We start from the raw sequence: 21,025 nt of genomic DNA on the forward strand, positions 1-21,025 counted from the left end.
ACAGGATTCCCTAAAGGTACATTTGCAGGTTGAATTGGTGGTGAGGAAGGTGAATGCAATGTTAGCATTCATTTCAAGAGGATGAGAATATAAAAGCAAGAATGTAATGCAGAGGCTATAGAAGGCACAAGGTCTCACTTGGAGTACTCGAACAGTTTTGGTCTCCTTATTTTTGAAAGGATATGCTGACTTTGGAGAAGTTTCAGAGGATGATTCTGGGTATGAAAGGGTTATCTTTTAAGCAGTAGTTGAAACCTCAGGGACTGTAGTTGCTGGGATTTAGAAAAAATGAGGAAAGATCTCATTGAAAACAGTCGAATGTTGGAAGGTTGAGATAGAGTGGATGTAAAGAGAATCTTTCCTTTGGGGGAGCCTAGGACTAGTGAGCACACCTCAGAATAGAAGGATGTCCATTTAGAACAGTGATGAGGAGGATTTTCTTTCATCTCAGGGTGGTAAATCTGTGGAATTCATTGACACAGGTGGCTATGGAATCCAGGTCACTGGGTACATTTAAGGTGGAGATTGATGGGTTTGTGATTAGTCCGGCCTGAAAGGGTATGGGGAGAAAGCACGAGAATGGGTTGAAGACAGAAATGGATCAGTTGTGATGAAATAGCAGACAAGATGATGGGCTAAATGGCTTGATTCTGCTCCTGTGTCATATGGTCTTGTGGTCTTTGATGAGAAATTTTCTTGATCATGGAACTTTAATATCTGAAGGACTAACTTTCTTTGTTTTTCTTTTAACTTCCAGAAGTTCTGACTACAGTGAGGAGTAGATCCCTTTTGAATTAATCCTGGAGAGAGATCATGAAAATGGACGATGGTTATGGCGACAACTGTATAAAAGTTGGCTGCAGAATGTATTTATTGCAGACCTTTGATACGAGGAAGATCCTGCTGGTCATTTTACTTGTGAAGGTTGTCCTCAACTGGCTCATTTTAAGTGTAAATCGAAAGGTGCTCCAGAGTTTAATTGGCTATTTCTGCATCTCCTTATCCCTGATGGACTTTGCTTTATTCACAAGCATGGTGATGGCTTCATTTCTGAATAACTACATCATAACTGGAGCTCAAAATCAGATCTGCCTGCATCTGCAGTTCTTCTCAGATATCTACGATGTCTTGCATGTTCCAATCTGTCTCCTGGCCGGTCTTGACTATTTTGTGAATTTGCACAATCTCTCCAAATCCTTAAATGAATCCCGGACTTTCACGTACCTCTTTACTGTGTTCTTATTATGGATTGGAGCCATAGTCTATGTTTGTATTGACTACAAGATCCACGTGGCATGGCAAGTGATATTAGACCCCCTATTGTACCAATGTGATATTCCTTTCAGTAACCAGAGCCTACTTCTGTCTCTCTTGATCCTTATAATTCTTGTCCTGGTCTCAATTTATTGCTGGTCTGATCTGACATCCCTTGTCAGATCCTTGAACGTGGATTCTTACTTGAAAGAAATAGTTTTGTGGAGCTCCCATCCAGCTGCCCAGCTACAGCCTCTGTCAAGCAAGAAACAGGTTCTGGCCAACATCATCCTGTGCTTTTCCCTGACCTGGATGCCATTTATTCTGCTCCAGTTGGCTATTGTGTTGATTTGGGCACCACTTCCAGCCTATATAGACTTGAATGTTCCTTGGCTTTGCTTCATAAACAGCTTCCTCATTGGCACTGTCTACTGGCTGAAACACAGAGACATCCCCCCTGATGTTATTTCTTTCATCCCTGATGGCTTCTGCCACTGGGATTGCTGTAAGCTTCAGAAAGCTCCCTTTGTGTGCAGTGGGAACTGGGTCCATGACAACAAGATCCTAATGGCCTGAACAAATGTCATTGCGGTGATCAGTTATCAATTGTTCCTCATTTTCCAGCCTCACAACTGCATAAGAACATTTGACAATCATCAGTCTGGATTATCTAAAAATTATGCATGAGTTGAATCATTAAATTGAATTTTATTAAATCTCTCTAATTGTGCAGCTACCAATTTTTTTTCCCCAAGGATGCTAATCAGTTTGTCATTGTTTCTACCTGTAACTTCCAAGATATCATTTAAGTGGTATTTTAATTAAATTAATTTATTTATTGAGGAAACAGAAGAAACACTTCTGGCCCTTCAAGCCTCACAGCCCAGCAATCGCCCGATTTATCCTAACCTAATCATGGAACAATTTACAATGACCAATTAACCTACCAACTGGTATATCTCTGGACTGTGGGACCTTAAAAACTTTAAAGAAAAATAATGATTTATGCTCAATTACTGGGATTATTCTCTGGGGACACGTGACTATTTGCAATAATACTTTAAATTAAAAGACTGCAGATGGTTGGCAGTTTGTCAAGGGCAGTTTGATCAGCCAGGAGGAAATGTGGAAGAATTAAAACCAGGAGCTGGGTGAGCAATAGGTGGAATAGTGGGGTTGGAACCCTTGAGAGCAAAGGCTGCCTCAAATCTGCGGAACCGGTGGAGTGCAAATTCCAGTCTCATATCCATCTTAATGAACTGTCCACCAACACCATCAGGAGTAGGGAACCTTGAAGATTCAACATCCTTGAACTGAACTGAAATATACCTTTGGATTTTGTGTTTTGCATTCTGCGTTGAAACTCTTTTTTTGTTGCAGTTTGCACAATTTTTTGCACGTGAGGGAGGGGGGTTTGATATTTGATATGTTTTTTTTTATTGGCTTTGTTCCATGGTTCTTTGATTCATGACTATCTGTGGGGAAGACTGGTCTCAGGGTTGCATACCGCATACACTGATTACAAAATAATTTGAATCTTTGAAGAAATTTCTACATATCTTGGGTGAAATTAGAACTAGAGATCATGGGTTAAAGGTGAAAGGTGAAATGTTTAAGGGGAACATGAGAGGGAGCCTTTTTACCCAGAGTGTGGTGAGAGTGTGGAACGAGCTGCCAGCAAAAAAGGCAGATGCAAGTTTGATTTCAACACTTAAGAGAAATTTGGATAGGTACATGGATGGGAAGGGTATGCACTGCTCAGGAAGTGCAGGTTGATGGAACTAGGCAGCACAACAGTTTAGCATGGACTAGATGGGCCAAAGAGTCTGATTCTGCGCTGTAGTGTTCTACGACTCTGACTCAAAATTTTAATGACTGGCCCCTTATCCTGTCACTCTGTGCAAAACTTTGAGACTTCTACGAGAGAAGTACATCATTGTCACATGTACTGAGCTACAGTGAAAAGCTTGTCTTGCACATTGTTCGTACAGATCAAATCATTACACGGTGCATTGAGCTAGAACAAGGTAAAACAATAACAATGCAGAATAAAGTGTAAGAACTACCAAGAGAGTGCAGTGCACAAAAATGATAAAGTGCAGGATCATAATAAGGTAAATTATGAAGCCATGAGTGCATTAATCAGAAGAGAGGTCTGTTTAAGAGTTTAATAACTGTGGGGTAGAAGCTGTCATTGAGCCAGCTGGTACGAGGTTTCAGATTTCTGTATCTTCCACCTGATCAGAGGGGTGAGAAGAGAGAACGTCCACGTGGATGGGGCCCTTGATTATGTTGGCTGTTTTACTGGGATTGTTAGAAGTATAGAGTGTCCATAAGACCACAAGAAATAGGAGTAGAATTGGCCGTTCAACCCACTGAGTCTGCTCTGCGATTCCATCATGGGGAATTTATTATCCCTCTCAATCTGATTCTTCTGTCTTCTCCCCATAATCCTTGATGCCCTGATTAATCAAAAACGTATCAAACTCTGCTTTAAAAATATCCAATGGCTCGGCCTCCACAGCTGTCTATGGCAATGAGTTCACTGCCCCCTAGATATTGAAATTCCTCATCATCTCCGTTCTAAATGGATGCCCTACTATTCTGAGGCTGTGCCTTCTGGTCCTAGACTCCCCCACTAAATGAAACATCCTCTCCACATCCATTCTATCTAATCCTTTCAACATTCCATAGGTTTCAAAGATCTTCTCCCTCATTCTTTTCAAATTCCAACAAGTACAGGCCCAGAGCCATCAAATGCTCCTCGTATATTAACCATTTCAGTCCTGGAATCATTCTTATGATTTCCATTAGACCGCCTCCAATGCCAGTACATTATTTTTCTTAGATAAGGGGCCCAGAACTGCTCACAATATTCCCAGAGTGGTTTAACCAATGCTTTCTAAAGCCTCAGCACTGCATCCTTGCTTGATATTCTGTGCCCGTGTGCGTAGGGGGAAGGCTGATTTCAATTACGTGCTGAGCTCTGTCCACAATACTGCATTTTCTTGCTGTCACATACAGAGCTGTTGCCGTTTCAAGCCATTAAGCATCCAGTCAAAATGGTTTCTATGGTACTGTAGCGGTGTGCTTCACACACAGCGCTAGAATAACGACACGTAGTCAGCGAGTTGGAGTTGCGATAAAAGAGATTTATTCAAACTTCGCGGCCTCCTTTTAAGACTTCCCGTTCCCACGCGTGGGATCTTCCCCCGCTGGTGAAGATAGCCTGGCACCCTTTTTGGGGCCGGCCTCTCTGCCGGCACGCGCCGGTTCGTGTGTGCTAGAAAGTGGGTCGCCACAGTACATCATTAAAAATTGGTAAAAGTTGATAGCAACTTGCCAAATTTCCTTAGCTTCCCGAGGAACCAGAGGTGTTGGCGAGCATTATTGAGCATACATCAATGTAGTTGGACCAATAAGTCTTTTCAGGCCTTGTATATTGTGGCAAGCATTCAGTCCATGATGACAGACGAGAAGAGCTTGTTTATCTCAATTGCTGTTTCTATTGCAACAAGCACATTAACAGACAGAGTCCCATCGCTCACTGAGAACCAACTCAGTCACATACGAACAGGGAAGGTGATTATTATACACCCCGGTTACAGTCAGGATCACCCACAAACACACAAGCAAACATTTATATAACCCAAGCTAAAATATAACAATATTTTAAACTGAACATTTCACCATAATTTCACAAATGCATTTTAAAACAAGTCAAAAATAAGTGAAAGTCAGCATGGTTTCTGTGAAGGGAAAACTTGCCTAACAAATTTGTTAGAATTCTTCGAGGAACTAACAAGCAGAGTGGATAAAGGAGAGGCAGTGGATGTCATTTACTTAGTTTTTCGGAAGGCATGTGAAAAGGTGCCACACATGAGGCTGCTCAATAAGATAAAATCCTATGCTGTGACGGGAAATATACTGGCATGGACAGAGGAATGGCTGACAGGAAGGAGGCAGCGTGTGGTGTGTGGCACTTTGGCTACTTGCAAGGATAAGTGTCAGGAGGGATGCGTGGACAGGGAAACTATGGGGGTAGAGACCCTTGCGGAAAGTGGTGGAGGGGAGGAAGTAAAGATATGTTTGGTGGTAGGATCCCTTTGGAGATGGCAAACATTGTGGAGAATGATGCAGAGACTCATGAGGTGGTAAGGACAAGAGGAAATCTATCACTGTTAAACTGGCAGGAAGATTTCTTCCCCATTCTGATGTTTCTTCTGAATAACAGCATTGCACTAATTGTTACATTACCATGACACCCATTATCCGTGTTGCAGATAGATACAGATATTGGTAAAGCCACACTTGGAATATTGTGTCGATCTGGCTTCGCTGCTATAGAAAAAAGTTATTAAACTCTAAAGAATACAGAAAAGATTTACCAGGATGTGCCTGGACATGGGGACCTGAGTTACAAGGACAGATTGTGTAGACTAGGACTTCAATCCCTGGAACATAGATTGAGGTTGACTTGTTAGAGCATAGACAGGATAAAAGCACACAGTCTTTTTCCCAGAGAGGGGGTGTTAAAACACAAGGGCATGGGTTTATGATTGGAGGGAAGAGATTTCAAAGGAACATGAGGATCAGATTCTTCACACAAAGGATGATGTGCATTTGGAATGAGCAGCTTGAAGATGGTGCCAGCCAACAATGCTACCGTGGGCAACATCCTCCAGATGGTTCACAAAACTGCTTCTTCACTTCTTTTACATCCTTTTCTTTCAAATATGGTTCTGATGCTGTTGAACTCTGTGATCGACAATTTGATGTGTGTCTTCAAGCCAATTGAACAATCTGGCACCTTGCTGTCTCAAAGAGGATTCTGGAGGTGAGCAGCCTCCTCGAAGCCACGAAGCTTGGAGACGGGGCACGAGCCCATTAGTGACTCCATTTCTCACTGATTAAGATGTAGACGAAGATCAAAAACATCAAGGCAAGTGTGGAAGAGTATATGTTCAGCACTCTATCTACCAACCTCTCACTCTCTGCTGCCAGAGATGTCTGTGTGTGACGGTTTCTCTCTCCCTCTCACTCGCTGCTCCTGAAGGAAGGTCCTTGTTTTCAGGTAATCTCTCTCCCTCCCTCGATGCTATCAGAGGGTGGTGCCAGAGCAAGGTTTAATTGACGCGGCTTGTGGATTGGACTGTTGTTCACATTATGATGTGTTTTCTGGATCTCGTTTTCCTTTACGGTTCTTGGGTGACTTTGAATGAGGACGGCCTGCAGATAATGAACACTGAGCTAAACTGAATATGGACTCTTGTGTTCTTGTTATATTCTGTGTTTTCGCTCATTCTTTTCTGCTGCTATTTGGGCGATTTGTTCTTTGTGCCGGGGTGGGGGGCGGTGGAGGTTGATTGTTTTTCTTTGAACAGATTCCATGGCTGTCTGTGGGGAAGACAAGCCTCAGGGTTGTATAGTGCATACACACTTTGAGAACAAATGTACTTTGAATCAATGTGGTCACATTAACATTCAAAAGCCATCTGGGTAAGTACGTGGTTAGGAGAAAGTTAGAGGGCTGTGGGCTAAATTTAAGCAGGTGGGACCAGCTCAATAAGCAAACACAAGCTGATCTGAGTGAGCTGAGCATGTTTCTGTGCTGTATGACACTTCACTATTATTGGAGAATTGAATATCTGATGCTACGTTAGTGTACCAGCATCACAAGGACTGCTGAAATTTGAACTGAATGTTTGGCCTGTTAGGGCATATCCTGGAGTTATGGTATATGGCAAATATTAATTTCAACAGCAACCAGTCTTCAGATCTGAATGGGGATTGTAGATTGAATTTAAAATGCAGCTCTCAATGTTGGTCTTCCTGAAGCTGTAGATTGGGGTTCATTGCAAATCAGAAAACACCCATTCACTTGAGATGTCTGCATATCCATGAATGCAGCTAGAGAGACAATGCTGTTCAACATTGTCTAGGGTGTCTGGAGTGTTACTGTGAAGATTTAGATGTTTGAAAATTATGTGTAATTTAAACGAAGCATTGTCCACCCAAATTATTTAAGTAAACAATTTCACTGTAACCAATGAAACTGTATTGAGTTACCATTGATCTTAAGTGTATAAAAATATGATGTACTTCGAGTTTAGGAGGCCTGTTCTTCCAAGAGTGTCTCTAGCTTGTGTGCTGAATAAAGACTGCTATATCGCCAGTTTCAGTGTCTCCCAGTGACTTCATTCACAGTCACAACAGGAAACTAAGATTAACCTGGGGCTAGTAAACATATGATGGATCAAATTGCCTCTTCCTATGTATGAATTTTTATGAAGACTTCAAATGACCAGCATCTTTATGTGAATTGTTGAAGATGTGAATTCGTGAAGATAAGATCTTTTCAGGTCATTTACCTGAAGCATTAATTCTGTTCCTCTCTCGACAGACTGAGTGTATCTGGAACTTCCCACTTTTATTTCAGACTTCCAGTACCTACACTGATTTGCTTATTGGTTAAGGATTATGGCGTATTTTTAACAACTTTAATAAACCAAACAGAAAACACTGGCACACATGGGAAATGGGAAAATCATTGGGCAAGACAGCACAAGACTCCTAAGATGGTTGCTTTTCACAGCATTTAATCATGAAATCTTTGTCACAGCTGTGGGTCAGCACAGCAACACTCAAGCAGATGCTTAAACAACTATTGCACATTCAACAGATAAAAAATACACCATTGTACAAAACAGTATATTGCAATTATTCATCTGAGGGGAAAAACTGATACATGATTTGGCAGGGATAGCACACAAACCAACTGGGATTACATCATCAAGGGTGGTATGTGGTCATACCAGCTCAAAGCAATAGAAAACAAATTCAAGGCTAGCAAGTTCCTTTGGCTGCTCCTGCACCAGATATTGGGCAGCTCTGCAGTGTTGGTGGTAGGCCAGTATTACGTCTCCAACTCTAAATCAAAATGTCTTCTCAAAACCATCAGAGACAATATTGGCAGCAGCACGACCGGCCTACAAGTGTTTAATGGAATTAAATGACACTATACATTAGAAGAAAAACACGTAGTTTGCAATAAAGACAGTAAAGCAGTTTCCAAAGGCTATTTTCCAATTGTTAAATAGTTCACTGTTTTTGCATCAGCTCCTGTGATGTAGTGACAGGGCCAACATCATCTTGGAAGGGAGCTGGAACATAATCCATCAAAATGCTGATGTCTAGGCCTATTCCACCCGCACGGTTTTTAAAATGGAAGTGGCTGTATCTGCAATTGGCCCAGGAGAGGTGGAACTGAATGCACCGTTTTGAAGAGCTGTCACTTTGTCAAGAATGGTGGACAAGGCCTATTAATCCTCTCCTCTTCGGGCCTGTGCTGAGCCACAGTTCAGAGGGCAATAGTGATGCTAAAGCAGGGGCTCTTCACCTTTAGACTAACCAGCGGACAGCAGTGGCCCCCACCACCACAGAGACTCAGCCTGAAATGTCGACTCTTTATTCCCTTCCACAGGTACTGCCTGACCTGCTGAGCTCCTCCAGCAGTTTCTGCATGCTGTTCAAGATTTCCAGCATTTGCAGAACCTCTTAATTTAATGTCGAGATACAGCATGGTAACAGGCCCTTCTGGCCTGATAAGACCGCGTCACTTAATTACACCCATGTGACCAATTAATTTACTAAACCACACATCTTTGGAAGTTGGGAGGAAACTGCTGCACCCAGAGGAGACCCATGCAGTCTTTGGGAAAAGCATAAACTCCTTACAGACAGTAGCAGGAATTGAATCCTGGTCACAGGCACTGTAACGCCATGCTATGCCACTGTGCATCGTGTTTATGATTTGCTGCTCCACTGTGAATCTTGTTCGAGATACGTCTACCCTGAAGAAGTTTAAATCTTCTGTTTGATGGGAGTTCAGTGAGACCTCTGTCACTTCTCACCAATCACCTGCCTTTCCAGTCCTGATGAAGAGTCTCGGCCTGAAACATCGACTGCTCTGTGTTTCAACCTGACCTGTTGAGTTCAGCTGCTTTGTGTTTTATTGAGATACAGCATGGAATAGGCCCTTTCTTCCCTTTGAGCCACGGCACCCAGCAATCTCCCAATTTAATCCCAGCCTGATTACAGGACAATTTACAATGACCAATTAATCGACCAACTGAAACCAGAGGACCCAGAAGAAATGTATGCAGTCACAGGGAGAAGATGCAAACTCCTTACAAGCAGCAACAGGATTGAATCTGGCTCGCCTGTACTGTAACCACTATGCTAACCACTATGCTACTATGCCGCCAGGCACACTTGCCAGTAAGTTCTCTGTTATGGCAGCATCAGCAGAGACCCTAACAGATATTCTAGCTGTTGAGGCCTCTTCTAAATATTCCACTCTATCGACAACACCAAAACCAGGCCGGGTACCTGTGGCTTGATATCATGTCATCACATGCATTTAACTTGGAGACCACCACCTTGAGAGTGAACTTCAGAAATACCCTGTCCTTGTCCAACGATGTAGATGCCACAGACCAGAAAGCTCACTAGTGCCCATATTCCTTGAGAGGCTAAAGAAAAGTGACCCTCACCAATTTTTATTGATGCACCATAGAAAGGATCTCATCCAGATGTATCACAGCAAATGCTCTGTCTGAGACTGGAAGGAACTACAGGGAGTTGTGGACACAGGTCAGCACATTGTGGAAACCATCCTCCCTTCCCTGGACCCTGTCTACGCTTTTCACTGCCTCAGTAAAGCAGGCAGCATAATCAAAGACCCCACCCACTCCGGACATTCTGTCTTCTCCCCTCTCCCATCAGGTGGAAGAGACAAAAGATCAAAAGCACATACCACCAGGCTTAAGGACAGCTCCTATCCCACTGTTAAAAGACAGTTCTCTGGCATAAGATAGACTCCTGATCTCACAGTCTACCTCTTTATGTCCTTGTAACTTACTGTCTACCTACACTGCACTTTCTCTGTAACTGTAACACTTCATTCTGCATTCTGTTGTTTAACCATATACTAACTGTATTGTAATAAAATGATTTGCATGGATGGCATACAAAGCACACTGTGATAGTAATAAGCCAATTTAGCACCTGCAATCCACTACATTTTCAGTGTAATTGTACTGAAAGGGACATTCAGTCTTAAAGGGAAAAACAGTAATTTTGAACAAAATTCTTGTGTCACGAACCATGTGACCCTTATAACATACCTCCACTGACAAACATCAAAGTATGGAGACGAGGGTGCGGAAACCATTAATTTTCCAAGTGCTCTATCAGTTAATGACGTGACGGAAAAGTTCTCATAGAACAGAACAGCATAGCACAGGGTCTTTGGCCCATTCTAAAGCTTCCATCCCGCACAGCCCTCCATTCCATGTGCTTATCTAAGACTAAATATCCCTAATATATCTGCCTCTACCACCACCCCTAGCAGAGTGTTCCATGCACCCACCACTGTGTAAAAAACCTACCTTTGACATCTCTCCTATACTTTCCTCCAATCACTTTATTCGCCATACTCACAACACACTGGAGGAACTCAGCAGGCCGGGCAGCATCTGTGGAAACGTCGACTCGTTTCCACGGATGCTGCCCGACCTGCTGAGTTCCTCCAGTGTGTTGTGATTGTTGCTTTGACCCCAGCATCTGCAGATTATTTAGTGTTTACTTTATTTGCCATTTCCGCCCTGGGAAAAAGTCTCTGGTTATCCACTCGATCTGTGCCTCTTATCACCATAAACACCTCTATCATGTCACCTCTCATCCTCCTTCTCAAGGTTCTGTTTTCAGTTCAGTGAACCAATTTTCTCTCAGACAGGGGTTCCCAAACTTTTTCATGCCATGGACCCTGACCATTAACTGGGATCCGTGGACCCTAGGTTGAGAACCTCTGCTCTAGGATAAAACTAAAACCTAACCCAGCCATGGCATTTGTAACTCACTACTAATCTTTCCTCTTACTCACTCGAGCCAATCCTGAACCATTTGTAGGGAATCACACTTATTGTGATGCCCAGTGTTGATGAAGGACAGATGGCATGAGCCAGTGATACTGAGCACACCATCCTGAGTTGACAGAACCAGCACAATACAGCCTTTGCATGTCCTGTCAAAATATATACCCAACTTGATCAGATAAAGGTTAAAGATTAGCTCTCAATTGTCACATGTACATTGAAACACACAGTGAAATGTGTCATTTGTGTCAACAATGAACACAATCCAAAATTGTGCTGGGGGCAGCTTTCACGTGTCACCACACTACTGGCGCCAACATAGCATGCCCATAACTTACCAATGTCTTTATAACACGGGAGAGATCTGGAGCACCCAGATGAAACCTACGCGGTCATGGGGAGAACAAGCCAAAACCTTGCAGACAGTGGTGGGGAATTGAACCCGGATCGCTAGCGCTGTAAAGCATTATGCTAAATGCTCTGCACACCTACGTACAGAACGGGAACAGGCCCTTTGAACCTCAATTTCCATGGCAACCATGATGTCAATTTGAACTGCACATCTGTTTGCACATATTATATAATCCCTCTACTCCGTAAGAGCATTCGACATAGGAGCACAGTTAAGCCATTTGGCCCATCAAGTCTACTCAACATCTGATCATAGCCGATTTATTATCCTTTTCAAACCCGTTCTCCTGCCTTCTCCCCACAGCCTTTTACGCCCTTACTAATCAAGAACCCATCGGCCTTTAAGTATACCCAATGACTTGGCCTCCACAGCCATCTATGGCAATGAATTCTACAAATATACCAGCCTCTGGCTAAAGAAATTCCTCCTCATCTCTGTTCTGAGGCTGTGCCCTCTGGCTCGAGACTCCCCCAATATATTTCCTGGCTGTCATGAGCCTGTCTAAATGCTTCTTAAACATGGCTTCCACCACTTCCCCGGAGTGGCTGTTCAAGGCACAACTCTCCGTGTAAGAAAAAATCTTACCATGCAAACCTCCATTAAGCTTTCTCCTTCTCACATTAAAGCTTTGCCTTCTACTAGATGATATTTCCACTGTGGGAAAAAGGCATTATTAACTGTGCGGCTGGCTCCCATTCCATTTGGATTAGGAACCAAGACGTTGGTACAGGGAGGCAAGGGGAAGCTACTGCAGATTCAAACAAGGATAAGTGATCCCTGTCCCTCTCAGCTCAAACTACCAAGAACAGGCAGCTGCTGGGTGTACCCACTGGGCTTCGTGCTCTTTATGTTCCAGGAAATGCTGCTGAACAGGTGACGTGCATGTTGCAGTGATGGTTAAATCAAAGCAGCAGAAAGCATGGAACTTATCAGTTAGTGCAACACTACTACAGCTCGGAGCATCAGAGTTTGGAGTTCTATTCCGACACCGTCTTTAACAAGTTTGTACATCCTTCCTGTGAGTTTCTTCTGGTGTTCTAGTTTCCTCCCATGTTACAAAGACGCACTGATTAATAGGTTAATTGGTCATTGTAAATTGTCCTGTGATTAGACTGTAAGATATGGGAGCAAAATGAGGCCATTTGGCCACTTGAGTCTGCTCCATTTCATCATAGCTGACCCCTATAGGCCCCAGTCTCCTGCCTTCTCCCTATAACTCTTCATGCCCTGACTAATCAAGAACGGATCAACCTCTGCCTTAAATGACTTGGCCTCTACAGCAGTCAGTGGCAACAAATTCCGCAGATTCACCAATCTCTGGCTAAAGAAATTTCTCCTCACCTCCATCCCTCTATTCTGAGGCTCTGCTCTCTGGTCTTAGACTCCTCCACCACAGGAAACATCCACTCTACTGAGGTCTTTCAATTTTCGATAGGTTTCAATGTGACCCCTCCGCCTCATTCTTCTGAATTCCAGTGAGTACAGGCTCAGAGCCATCAAACACTCCTCCTAAGATAAGCCTTTCTTTCATATGATTAGGCTAGTCTTAAAACAGATGGGTTGCTGGATCGTGCGGCTCACTGGGCAGGTAGGGCCTGTTCTGCACTGTGTCGTTATTTAAATAAATAACATGGATTGCAGACTTGCCTGACCCCCGGCTCTGTGGAATGAGAACCTATTATAGAAATGAGTCCAACTTTCATTCCACAGTTAAACACCTGAAGTTTACACGTAATTGAAAACATCAAGCTCTAACGATGAAGGAATGGGCTTCTGGAATGAATTGAGAATATATTAAAATTATTAACAGCTACTTCTCTTCAAACATTCGGTTCTAAAACCAACCAGCACCACCCTAATCAACACAGTTTAACAGCATTATGGCCTCTGTGACCAATCTGCATTAAAACAGTACCTCCTGTTTGAAATAGTATTCTTTCTTGTAACAATTGTCAAAATTATACTGAACTTGTGTTTTTCTGATGCAATGAGCCTGTGATGCTGCTTCAAATAAGATTTTCATTGCACCTGTGCACACATGGACTTATCTATGACAATGAACTAGACTTTGACTTTGATGAAGAAGCAGAAAAATAGTTAGGAACCCTAGGAACCCCAGTTCATAAGAAGACATTTCTTTCACCTCCCCTTCAGGATGGTAACCTACTGACTAGCTTTTTAAAGTGAGGTCATTTACAATGAAGAAAGTCTTCAGATATCTTGGACCCAGTACATCCCCGGATAATGAATTGGCCAGGTCAGGCTGCATCTACAAAAAGTATATCAGTTACAGTTTTAGGGCCAGGTCTGAATATTCAGATGAAGAGTTCTTGACCTGAAATGTTGCCTGTTTCTCTCCCCATGGATGCTGCCTGACCCGCTGAGTTCAGTTTAGTTTCGAGATACAGCACAGTAAGAGGCTCTTCCGGTCCAACAAGCTGCACCACCCAATTACACACGTGACCAATTAACCCACTAACCCATACATCTTTGGAAAGTGAAAGGAAACAGAGATGATAGGTTCTTGATTAGTAAAGGCATCAAAGATTACGGGGAGAAGGCAGGAAAATGGGGTTGAGAGGGATAATAAATCAGTCATGATGGAATGGCGGCGTAGACTTGATGGGCCAAATGTCTTATGGAAACTGGAGCACCTGGAGGTACAGGGAGTCCTCGCAGTCGCAGGGAGAACATACAAATCCTTATAGGCAGAACTGAACCCAAGTCGCTGGTGCTGTAATGGTGTTACACTAACCACTATGCTATCGTGCCACCTCCCATTTGTCACCATGTATTGCCAGCATTTTTAGGCTTTATTAGATTTTTAGATTTTCAGAAGCTAAAGTTTGTTTTTTGGATTATCAGTAAAGACTTGGCCACCTAGATTTAACAATGTTAAGATGGGGATAAATATAGGCAGATACCTTGGCCTGAAACAATGGCTGTGGGACCCACTCAGAGAGCAGACAGAGTCTCCTCCTGAACTGTATCCCTTCCACCAGTGCAGCACTCTCCAACACTTCCCAGGAGCATCACCAAAGTCTTTGGCACTTAGGAAAAAATAACACTGAGCCTTGGGAAAGGGTTTGGAAACTCCTCGAAAGGATTAACGTCCCATTCTGTGTTGTTGGACACTACTGTTCTCTAAGCCAGGCAACCTGACATGCCACAGCTAGATCAAAAGAGCAGAATTAGGCCATTCATCCCATCAAGTCTGCTCCCTCATGTCTGATGTATTATCCCCCTCAACCCCAATCTCCTGCTTTCTCCCTGTAACCTTTGACACCCTTACTAACCAAGAACCTATAAACCTCAGCTTTAAATATACCCAGCGACTTGGCCTCCACATCCAACCGTAGCAATGAATTCCACTACATACACTACTCTTTGGCTAAAGGAATTCATTCTCATCTCTGAAAGGGATGTCCCCAAGATTCATCAGGAGTGTTGGCCAGGGTTGGGTTCCAAACACCCGAAAATTGTAAGAGGAAAAGGAACGGAGGAAGTCCAGACTGTGGGACCTAGCATCACATGCTGGCGGGCTGTTTCGTTACTAGGCTCAAATCATCAATGAGTTCACCACAGTCAGCAAGGAAGGAGTCTGAAATCTCTATGTAAACCACTTCTCCCTGTCTAAGTGGAGTTTCCCTTTCACGTGCCTCTGAAACTACAACAGAACAATGTGAAACGCACACACAAACATGTGCGCCCATGTACCCACAAGCATGTATGTACATGCATACACACATGCACTCACATACTTTGGTGATTTTGGTGGGAGCCACTGTTGGTTCAGAATAAATAAATCTAGCATGCCCTCCTGATCTAAAAATCTGCCCTCCTGAACTTGGATGGGCACAGACCAGCTATGAAGCAAGCCTCAAAGACTTGGTAATTTGTATGGACTAGTTCAGGCCTGGGGAGGTCTTGGTGTTCAGACAGATTTTTTAGAGCCCAGTGAAGACAGAACAAGTTACCTAACTGTACTTCTTCCAAGGGTGGTACTGACATGATGGCTCACCAACTCAAGGGACAACCATGTTTCTTGTCACCAAATGAAATGGAGGAAAACAACAGGAGGTTGCGAACCAAGAAGTTGAATCAGAATGCCTTCTGATTCCAGTCAATAAAAAGCTGATGAACAGCAATGGCTGGAGGAGGAAGGTCCTGTTGGTTGGGATGACATCACAACTGGGTAACTAAAGCCGCTTTGGCAAAATGTGGGTAAGAACTGAACTGTTGGGTTTTAGCATTTGGCAAAGGCCTGTCAAGGGTAACTTCCCTTGAAGAGTCATGATGAGTTTGTGAAGATTTTGTATGTGAAGACAAGGAATCCTGAGGTAATATCCTAGGAATCCAAAACAAGGTCCTTGCAGGAATATATGGTATACAATCGTACCAAATTCGTTGCCCAGATCTTAATGTGTGTCCTCTTAAAAATCAGCAAAATGAAAGGGTTTAGCAGCTTTTACACTGGAGACGGGGAAGATTAGGACTCTTTCAGCATGTTGATGCGCGCACAGATCTTCAGTGCTGGACCCAACTTGATGTTCATGGCACTCATGAGATGGTCCTCCTTCAGCAGGAGCAGAGCCTGCCCATCAATCTCCTGCGATCGGAATTCTTCCGCAATGTCCTTACAACCTGCATGTGGAAACCACACACAAATATCCTCAGTTAAAACAGCAATCAAAGGTCAGAGCAACACACATAAAATTCTGGAGGAACGCAGGAAGTCAGGCATCACCGATGGAAATGAATAAACAGTCAATATTTCGGGCCGAGACCCTTCATCAGGGTTGGAAAGGAAGTGGCAATAAGCCAGAATAAGGTGTGAGGAGGGGAAGAAGAACAAGCTGGCAGGTGACAGGTGAAGCCAGGGGAGGGGTTAGGTAGCTATGAGGGGGTCACTCAAAATAAAATGGGTAATTATATATCACACCAACATACACACGACAGCGTCACACTATATTGAATCTGAATGGTGCAAGGTTAAATTTGTACCACAGTAGCAGCAAAGAGATAATGCAGAGATTGTTATGTTGACAATAATAGTTCTTTTTTCCAAGTCTGTGTATTAAATATATTCAAGCACACAAATTGTATCTGCAGTGAAAAGCCAGTGTACCAGGTGAATTAACACCAATAAAATTGAGAATTTTAGTTTCCAAATGTCTATTTATTCCTTTCTTTCAGTTTCAGGTATTTAGAGAAGTGATCAACATGTTGACGTTGTGTGGAGGCTTGCGTGCTTTAAAGACCCCATCAGGGGATGCCAACTCAGGGTTACCACTGTTGGAAGAGCTTTGGATGAGATGCCAGACGAATATTGATCCAATCCCAGCCCCAAACGGACAGACTCATGTCTGCCCCTCCCAGGCCACATTTTATCATGAATCGAGCCAACTTTTCAATCTATACTGGCTCAGTCGTCACCCAGAATGGAAAGGTCATGTTCACAGTGCCCAGAGTCCGCTGTGCTTGAAAAGTATACTAGACTCTACAAGCTCAACACCCAAAGATAACTTTTCTAACAACAAACCAGCATGAAGATCACTGGAAACTCAGATCAAAATATTATCACTCAATGTTGAAGGCATGTCAATGGTGAAATATGAATACCTCTCTAAAATTCTGACAGATAATGACATTGATGTAGTTGCCCTTCAAGAACCTCGTTACCGAGAACTCTGCCCCATCTGGAGACACAATATTGGGATATAATAGAGTGACAGCTGTATTCCACAAGAAATACGGGACAGCTATTTATGCTAAAAGCTCATTTACTTCCATTTCCATTACTGGCGCCACATAGTAATATCCACAACACTACTATTCAAACAGGTCAAAATCTAACTCTAGTAAATGTCCATAAACCTCCAAATGAGGATTGGCAAAATCCACTGTTACCAAAAATCAAACACCCAGCAATATTCCTCACAGACTTCAACAGCTATACAATCCTAAAGATAAAGGGACATTCATCTCAGCTTGATGGCAACAGGTTACACACCAGACCTCTGCTTTGTAACTCGGACCCCAACCAGCTACTCAAGAAATCCTTGGTGATTTTCCTCATAGTCAGCACAAGACCTGTGCTAATAAAGGAATAAATAGATATTTGGATCCCAAATACCCACTGATCTTGCACGTACCCGCCACTCTGTGTAAAAAAAAAACTACCTCTGACTTCCCCCCCCCGCTATACTTTCCTCCAATCACCTTAAAATTATGCCCCTTGGTATTAGCTATTTCTGTCCTGGGAAAAAGTCTCTGGCTTTCTACTGAATCTATGCCGCTTATTATCTTGTACACCCATATCAAGTAACCTCTCTCACCCTTCTTTGCTCCAAAGAGAAAAACCCTCGCTTGCTCAACCTATCCTCATAAGACAAGCTCTCAAATCCAGGCAACATTCTGGTAAATCTCCACTCCTCATTAAAGCTTCTACATCCTTCCTATAATGAGATGACTAGAACTCAACACAATATCTAACTAGGTTTAACCAGGGTTTTATAGAGGTTCTTGAACTCAATCTCCCGACTAATGAAGGCCAACACACTATATGTCTTCTTAACCAATCAACTTGCAAGGCAACTTTCAGGGATCTTGGGACGTCGGCCTCAAGGTCCCTGTTCCTCCACACTGTCAAGAATCATGCCAGTAACCCTATATTCTGCCTTCAAATTTGAAGGTGAATCACTTCACACCTCTCTGGGTTGAACTCCATCTGCCACTTCTCAGCCCAGCTCTGTCAATGTCCGTACGACAACCTTTTACGCTATCCACAACCCCTCCAACCTTCTACACTATCCACAACTCCACCAACCTTCCACACTACCCAAAACTCCACCAACCTCTGTGTCATCTGCAAACTTACTGACCCATCCTTCCACTTCCTTATCCAAGTCAGTTGTAAAGATCACAAAATGCAGGGGGTCACAAAAGAGATCCCTGCAGAACACCACTGGTCACCCACCTCCAAGCAGAATAGGCTCCATCTGCCTTCTATGGGCAAAACAATTCTGAATCTACGCAGCCAAGTCTCCCTGGATCCTATGCCTCCAAACTTTCTGACGGTGCCTACCATGGGGAACCTTGTTAAATGCCTTATTAAAATCCACATACACCACATCCACTGCTGTATCTTCATCAATATACTTCGCCATATCCTCAAAAAAAAATCAGTCAGGCTTTTAAGGCATGACCTGCCTCTTGCAAAAGCATATTGACTATCCCTAATTATATGCTTCCCCAAATGCTTTTAAGTTTGTCTCTAAGAAACTTCTCCAATAATTTCACCACCTCTGAAGTGAGTCTCGCTGGTCTATAATTCCCAGGGCTATCCCTACCCTTTCTCTTGAACAAATGAATAACTTTGCCACCCTTCAATCATCAGGTGCCATTCCTGTGGTCATTGAGGATACAAAGATCACTGCCAAGGGCGCAGCAATATCTCCCCTCACTTCACGTGGTAACCTAGGGTATACCATGTCTGGCCCCGGGGACCCATCAATCCTAATGCTTTTCTCTTTCTTAATGTCAACATGTTCTAGCACATCAGCCTGCTTTACACTGTCCTCATAATTGTCAAAGTCCTTCCCACTGGTGAATACTGAAGCAAAGTATTCATTAAGGACATCCTTCAACCACAGGTACATTTCCTCTGCTATCCCTGATCGGTCCTACCCTCAGTCCAGTCATCCTCCTGTTCTTCACATAAATGTAGAGCACTTTGGTGTTTTCCATAATCCTACTTGCCAACACCTTCTCATACCTTTTTCTAACTCTCCTAAATCCATTATTTAGCTTTTTCCTGGTTACCTTGTAACTCTCTGGAGCCCTATGTCCCTCCTCCCTCATCTGCCTGTCGTCACTCCTCACCTGAATCCACCTCTCACCCATCGGTTCTTGCTACATGCCATCCCCTCACTTTTCTATATTGGGTTTCCCTCCTCTCTCCCTCTCTTCCCTCCTCCCTTCCTCCTGTCTTTCCTTTCTGCCTTCCTCCCATTTTTCGTCCCTCCCTTCCTTTCTTCCTCTTTTCCTTTGTTTTGTTCTTTCTTTCTTTGTTTCCAGTTCTGCCGAGGATCTCAATCCAAACTGTTGACTGTCCATTTCCCTCTACAGATGCTGTCTGACCCTCTGAGCTCCTCCCAATCCTTTGTGTGTCTGTCATCAGCCCCTCCCTCAGGGCCAGGCCAAGCCTGCGGGTGAGGGCGCACACCTGGCAGCGAGTGTATGAACTCCCACACATGATCGACAGTCCAGGTCGTCGGGTCGGCGTGCAGCACATCACCATATTCTGAAGCCTCCCTCATCCTAAGCTCACGCATTTCCCGCTCCCGCTCATTCTGGCGCCGACGAGTCGTCATAGCGACACTCACAGCCTCCTCAGGCAGTGGTGGGTTGGATGTGGCCGAGGCCTCTTCTGCAGGAGGGAAAACAACTGGTGTCTGGGAGAAGTGAAAAAAAGAAATCGTTGGTAAGTTGACTAATAAAATCACAGAGCAGAACTTTACAACTGTATGGTTAGTTTACAATGAAATGTGATGATTCAAATCCTCTTATCTTTCCTTCTGATCTCACGCCACACTCCTTTAAACCTTTCCTATCCATCTGCCAGTCCAAATGCTTTTAAAATTACACCTGCCTTGACCACTTCCTGTGGCAGCTCATTCCACATTCTGACCACCCAATGCGAAAATCTTGCCCCTCAGGTCCTCTTTGAACCTTACCACCCTCATCATAAACCTATGACTTATAGTTCTGGACTACCTTACCCTGGGGAAAAAGGACTGTGACAACCCACCTGATCTATCACTCATAGTCTCCGCTATGGGAAGTGGAAACGGGCTCTGGTGAAACTGTGCAGGTCAATCCCCTGTACAGTGAATACACTGGATTACAGAAACATTGATAACGCCAACAGGTCATCCATGGCCTATGCTCCACTGGGAGATAAAAGCTCAAGAAGAAGAAGAATCCACCTTATTATACCCCTCATGATCTCAAAGTTCAATGAAAATCTATTATCAAAGTACATTCTGTAAATGTTACCATAGACAATCCTGAGATTCATTTATTTGAGGCCATAATAAATTCATAATAGAATCAATGAAAGACTGCACCAACTTTGGTGTTCAACCAGCTGTGCAAATATAAAAATAAAGCAATAATAATAAAAAATAAACAATAATATCTATTTTTATTAACCCATCTAAGGACCCTCCTCAGTCTCCTTTGCTTCCAGGAAAATAGCCTTGTCTATCTCTCCTTTAAACTCAAGCCCTCCAAAGCCAGCACGATCGTTATGAGTCTTTATTTTTTAATTTTTATTTAGATACAGCACAGTAACAGACCTTGCTGGCCCAACAAGTCCATGCTTCCCAATTACACCTAGGTGGCCAATTAACCTAGT

At 43.3% G+C, this 21,025-nt stretch overlaps 2 protein-coding genes across 4 annotated transcripts in view; one reads left to right on the plus strand and one right to left on the minus strand.

Moving 5' to 3' along the window:
* The first annotated feature begins 819 nt into the window (after positions 1-819).
* On the plus strand, positions 820-1,830 carry LOC140196988 (probable G-protein coupled receptor 160). The gene has a single exon (XM_072256921.1). It carries the CDS (start codon positions 820-822, stop codon positions 1,828-1,830), a length of 1,011 nt encoding a protein of 336 aa, XP_072113022.1.
* An 8,996-nt stretch (positions 1,831-10,826) lies between these two features.
* Positions 10,827-21,025, minus strand: part of LOC140196163 (polyhomeotic-like protein 3) — a 179,104-nt gene continuing 168,905 nt past the window's right edge. For all 3 annotated transcript variants that reach the window (XM_072254915.1, XM_072254914.1, XM_072254913.1), the window contains 2 exons: positions 19,832-20,060; positions 10,827-16,248 (listed from right to left, as the gene is read on the minus strand). In XM_072254915.1, the coding sequence (XP_072111016.1) occupies positions 16,094-16,248; positions 19,832-20,060 (384 nt within the window). In that variant the 3' untranslated portion in view covers positions 10,827-16,093. The remainder of the gene's footprint in view (positions 16,249-19,831; positions 20,061-21,025) is intronic.

The sequence above is a fragment of the Mobula birostris genome, chromosome 4 (assembly GCF_030028105.1).
Source record: "Mobula birostris isolate sMobBir1 chromosome 4, sMobBir1.hap1, whole genome shotgun sequence".
In the NCBI taxonomy this organism is placed as follows: domain Eukaryota; kingdom Metazoa; phylum Chordata; class Chondrichthyes; order Myliobatiformes; family Myliobatidae; genus Mobula; species Mobula birostris.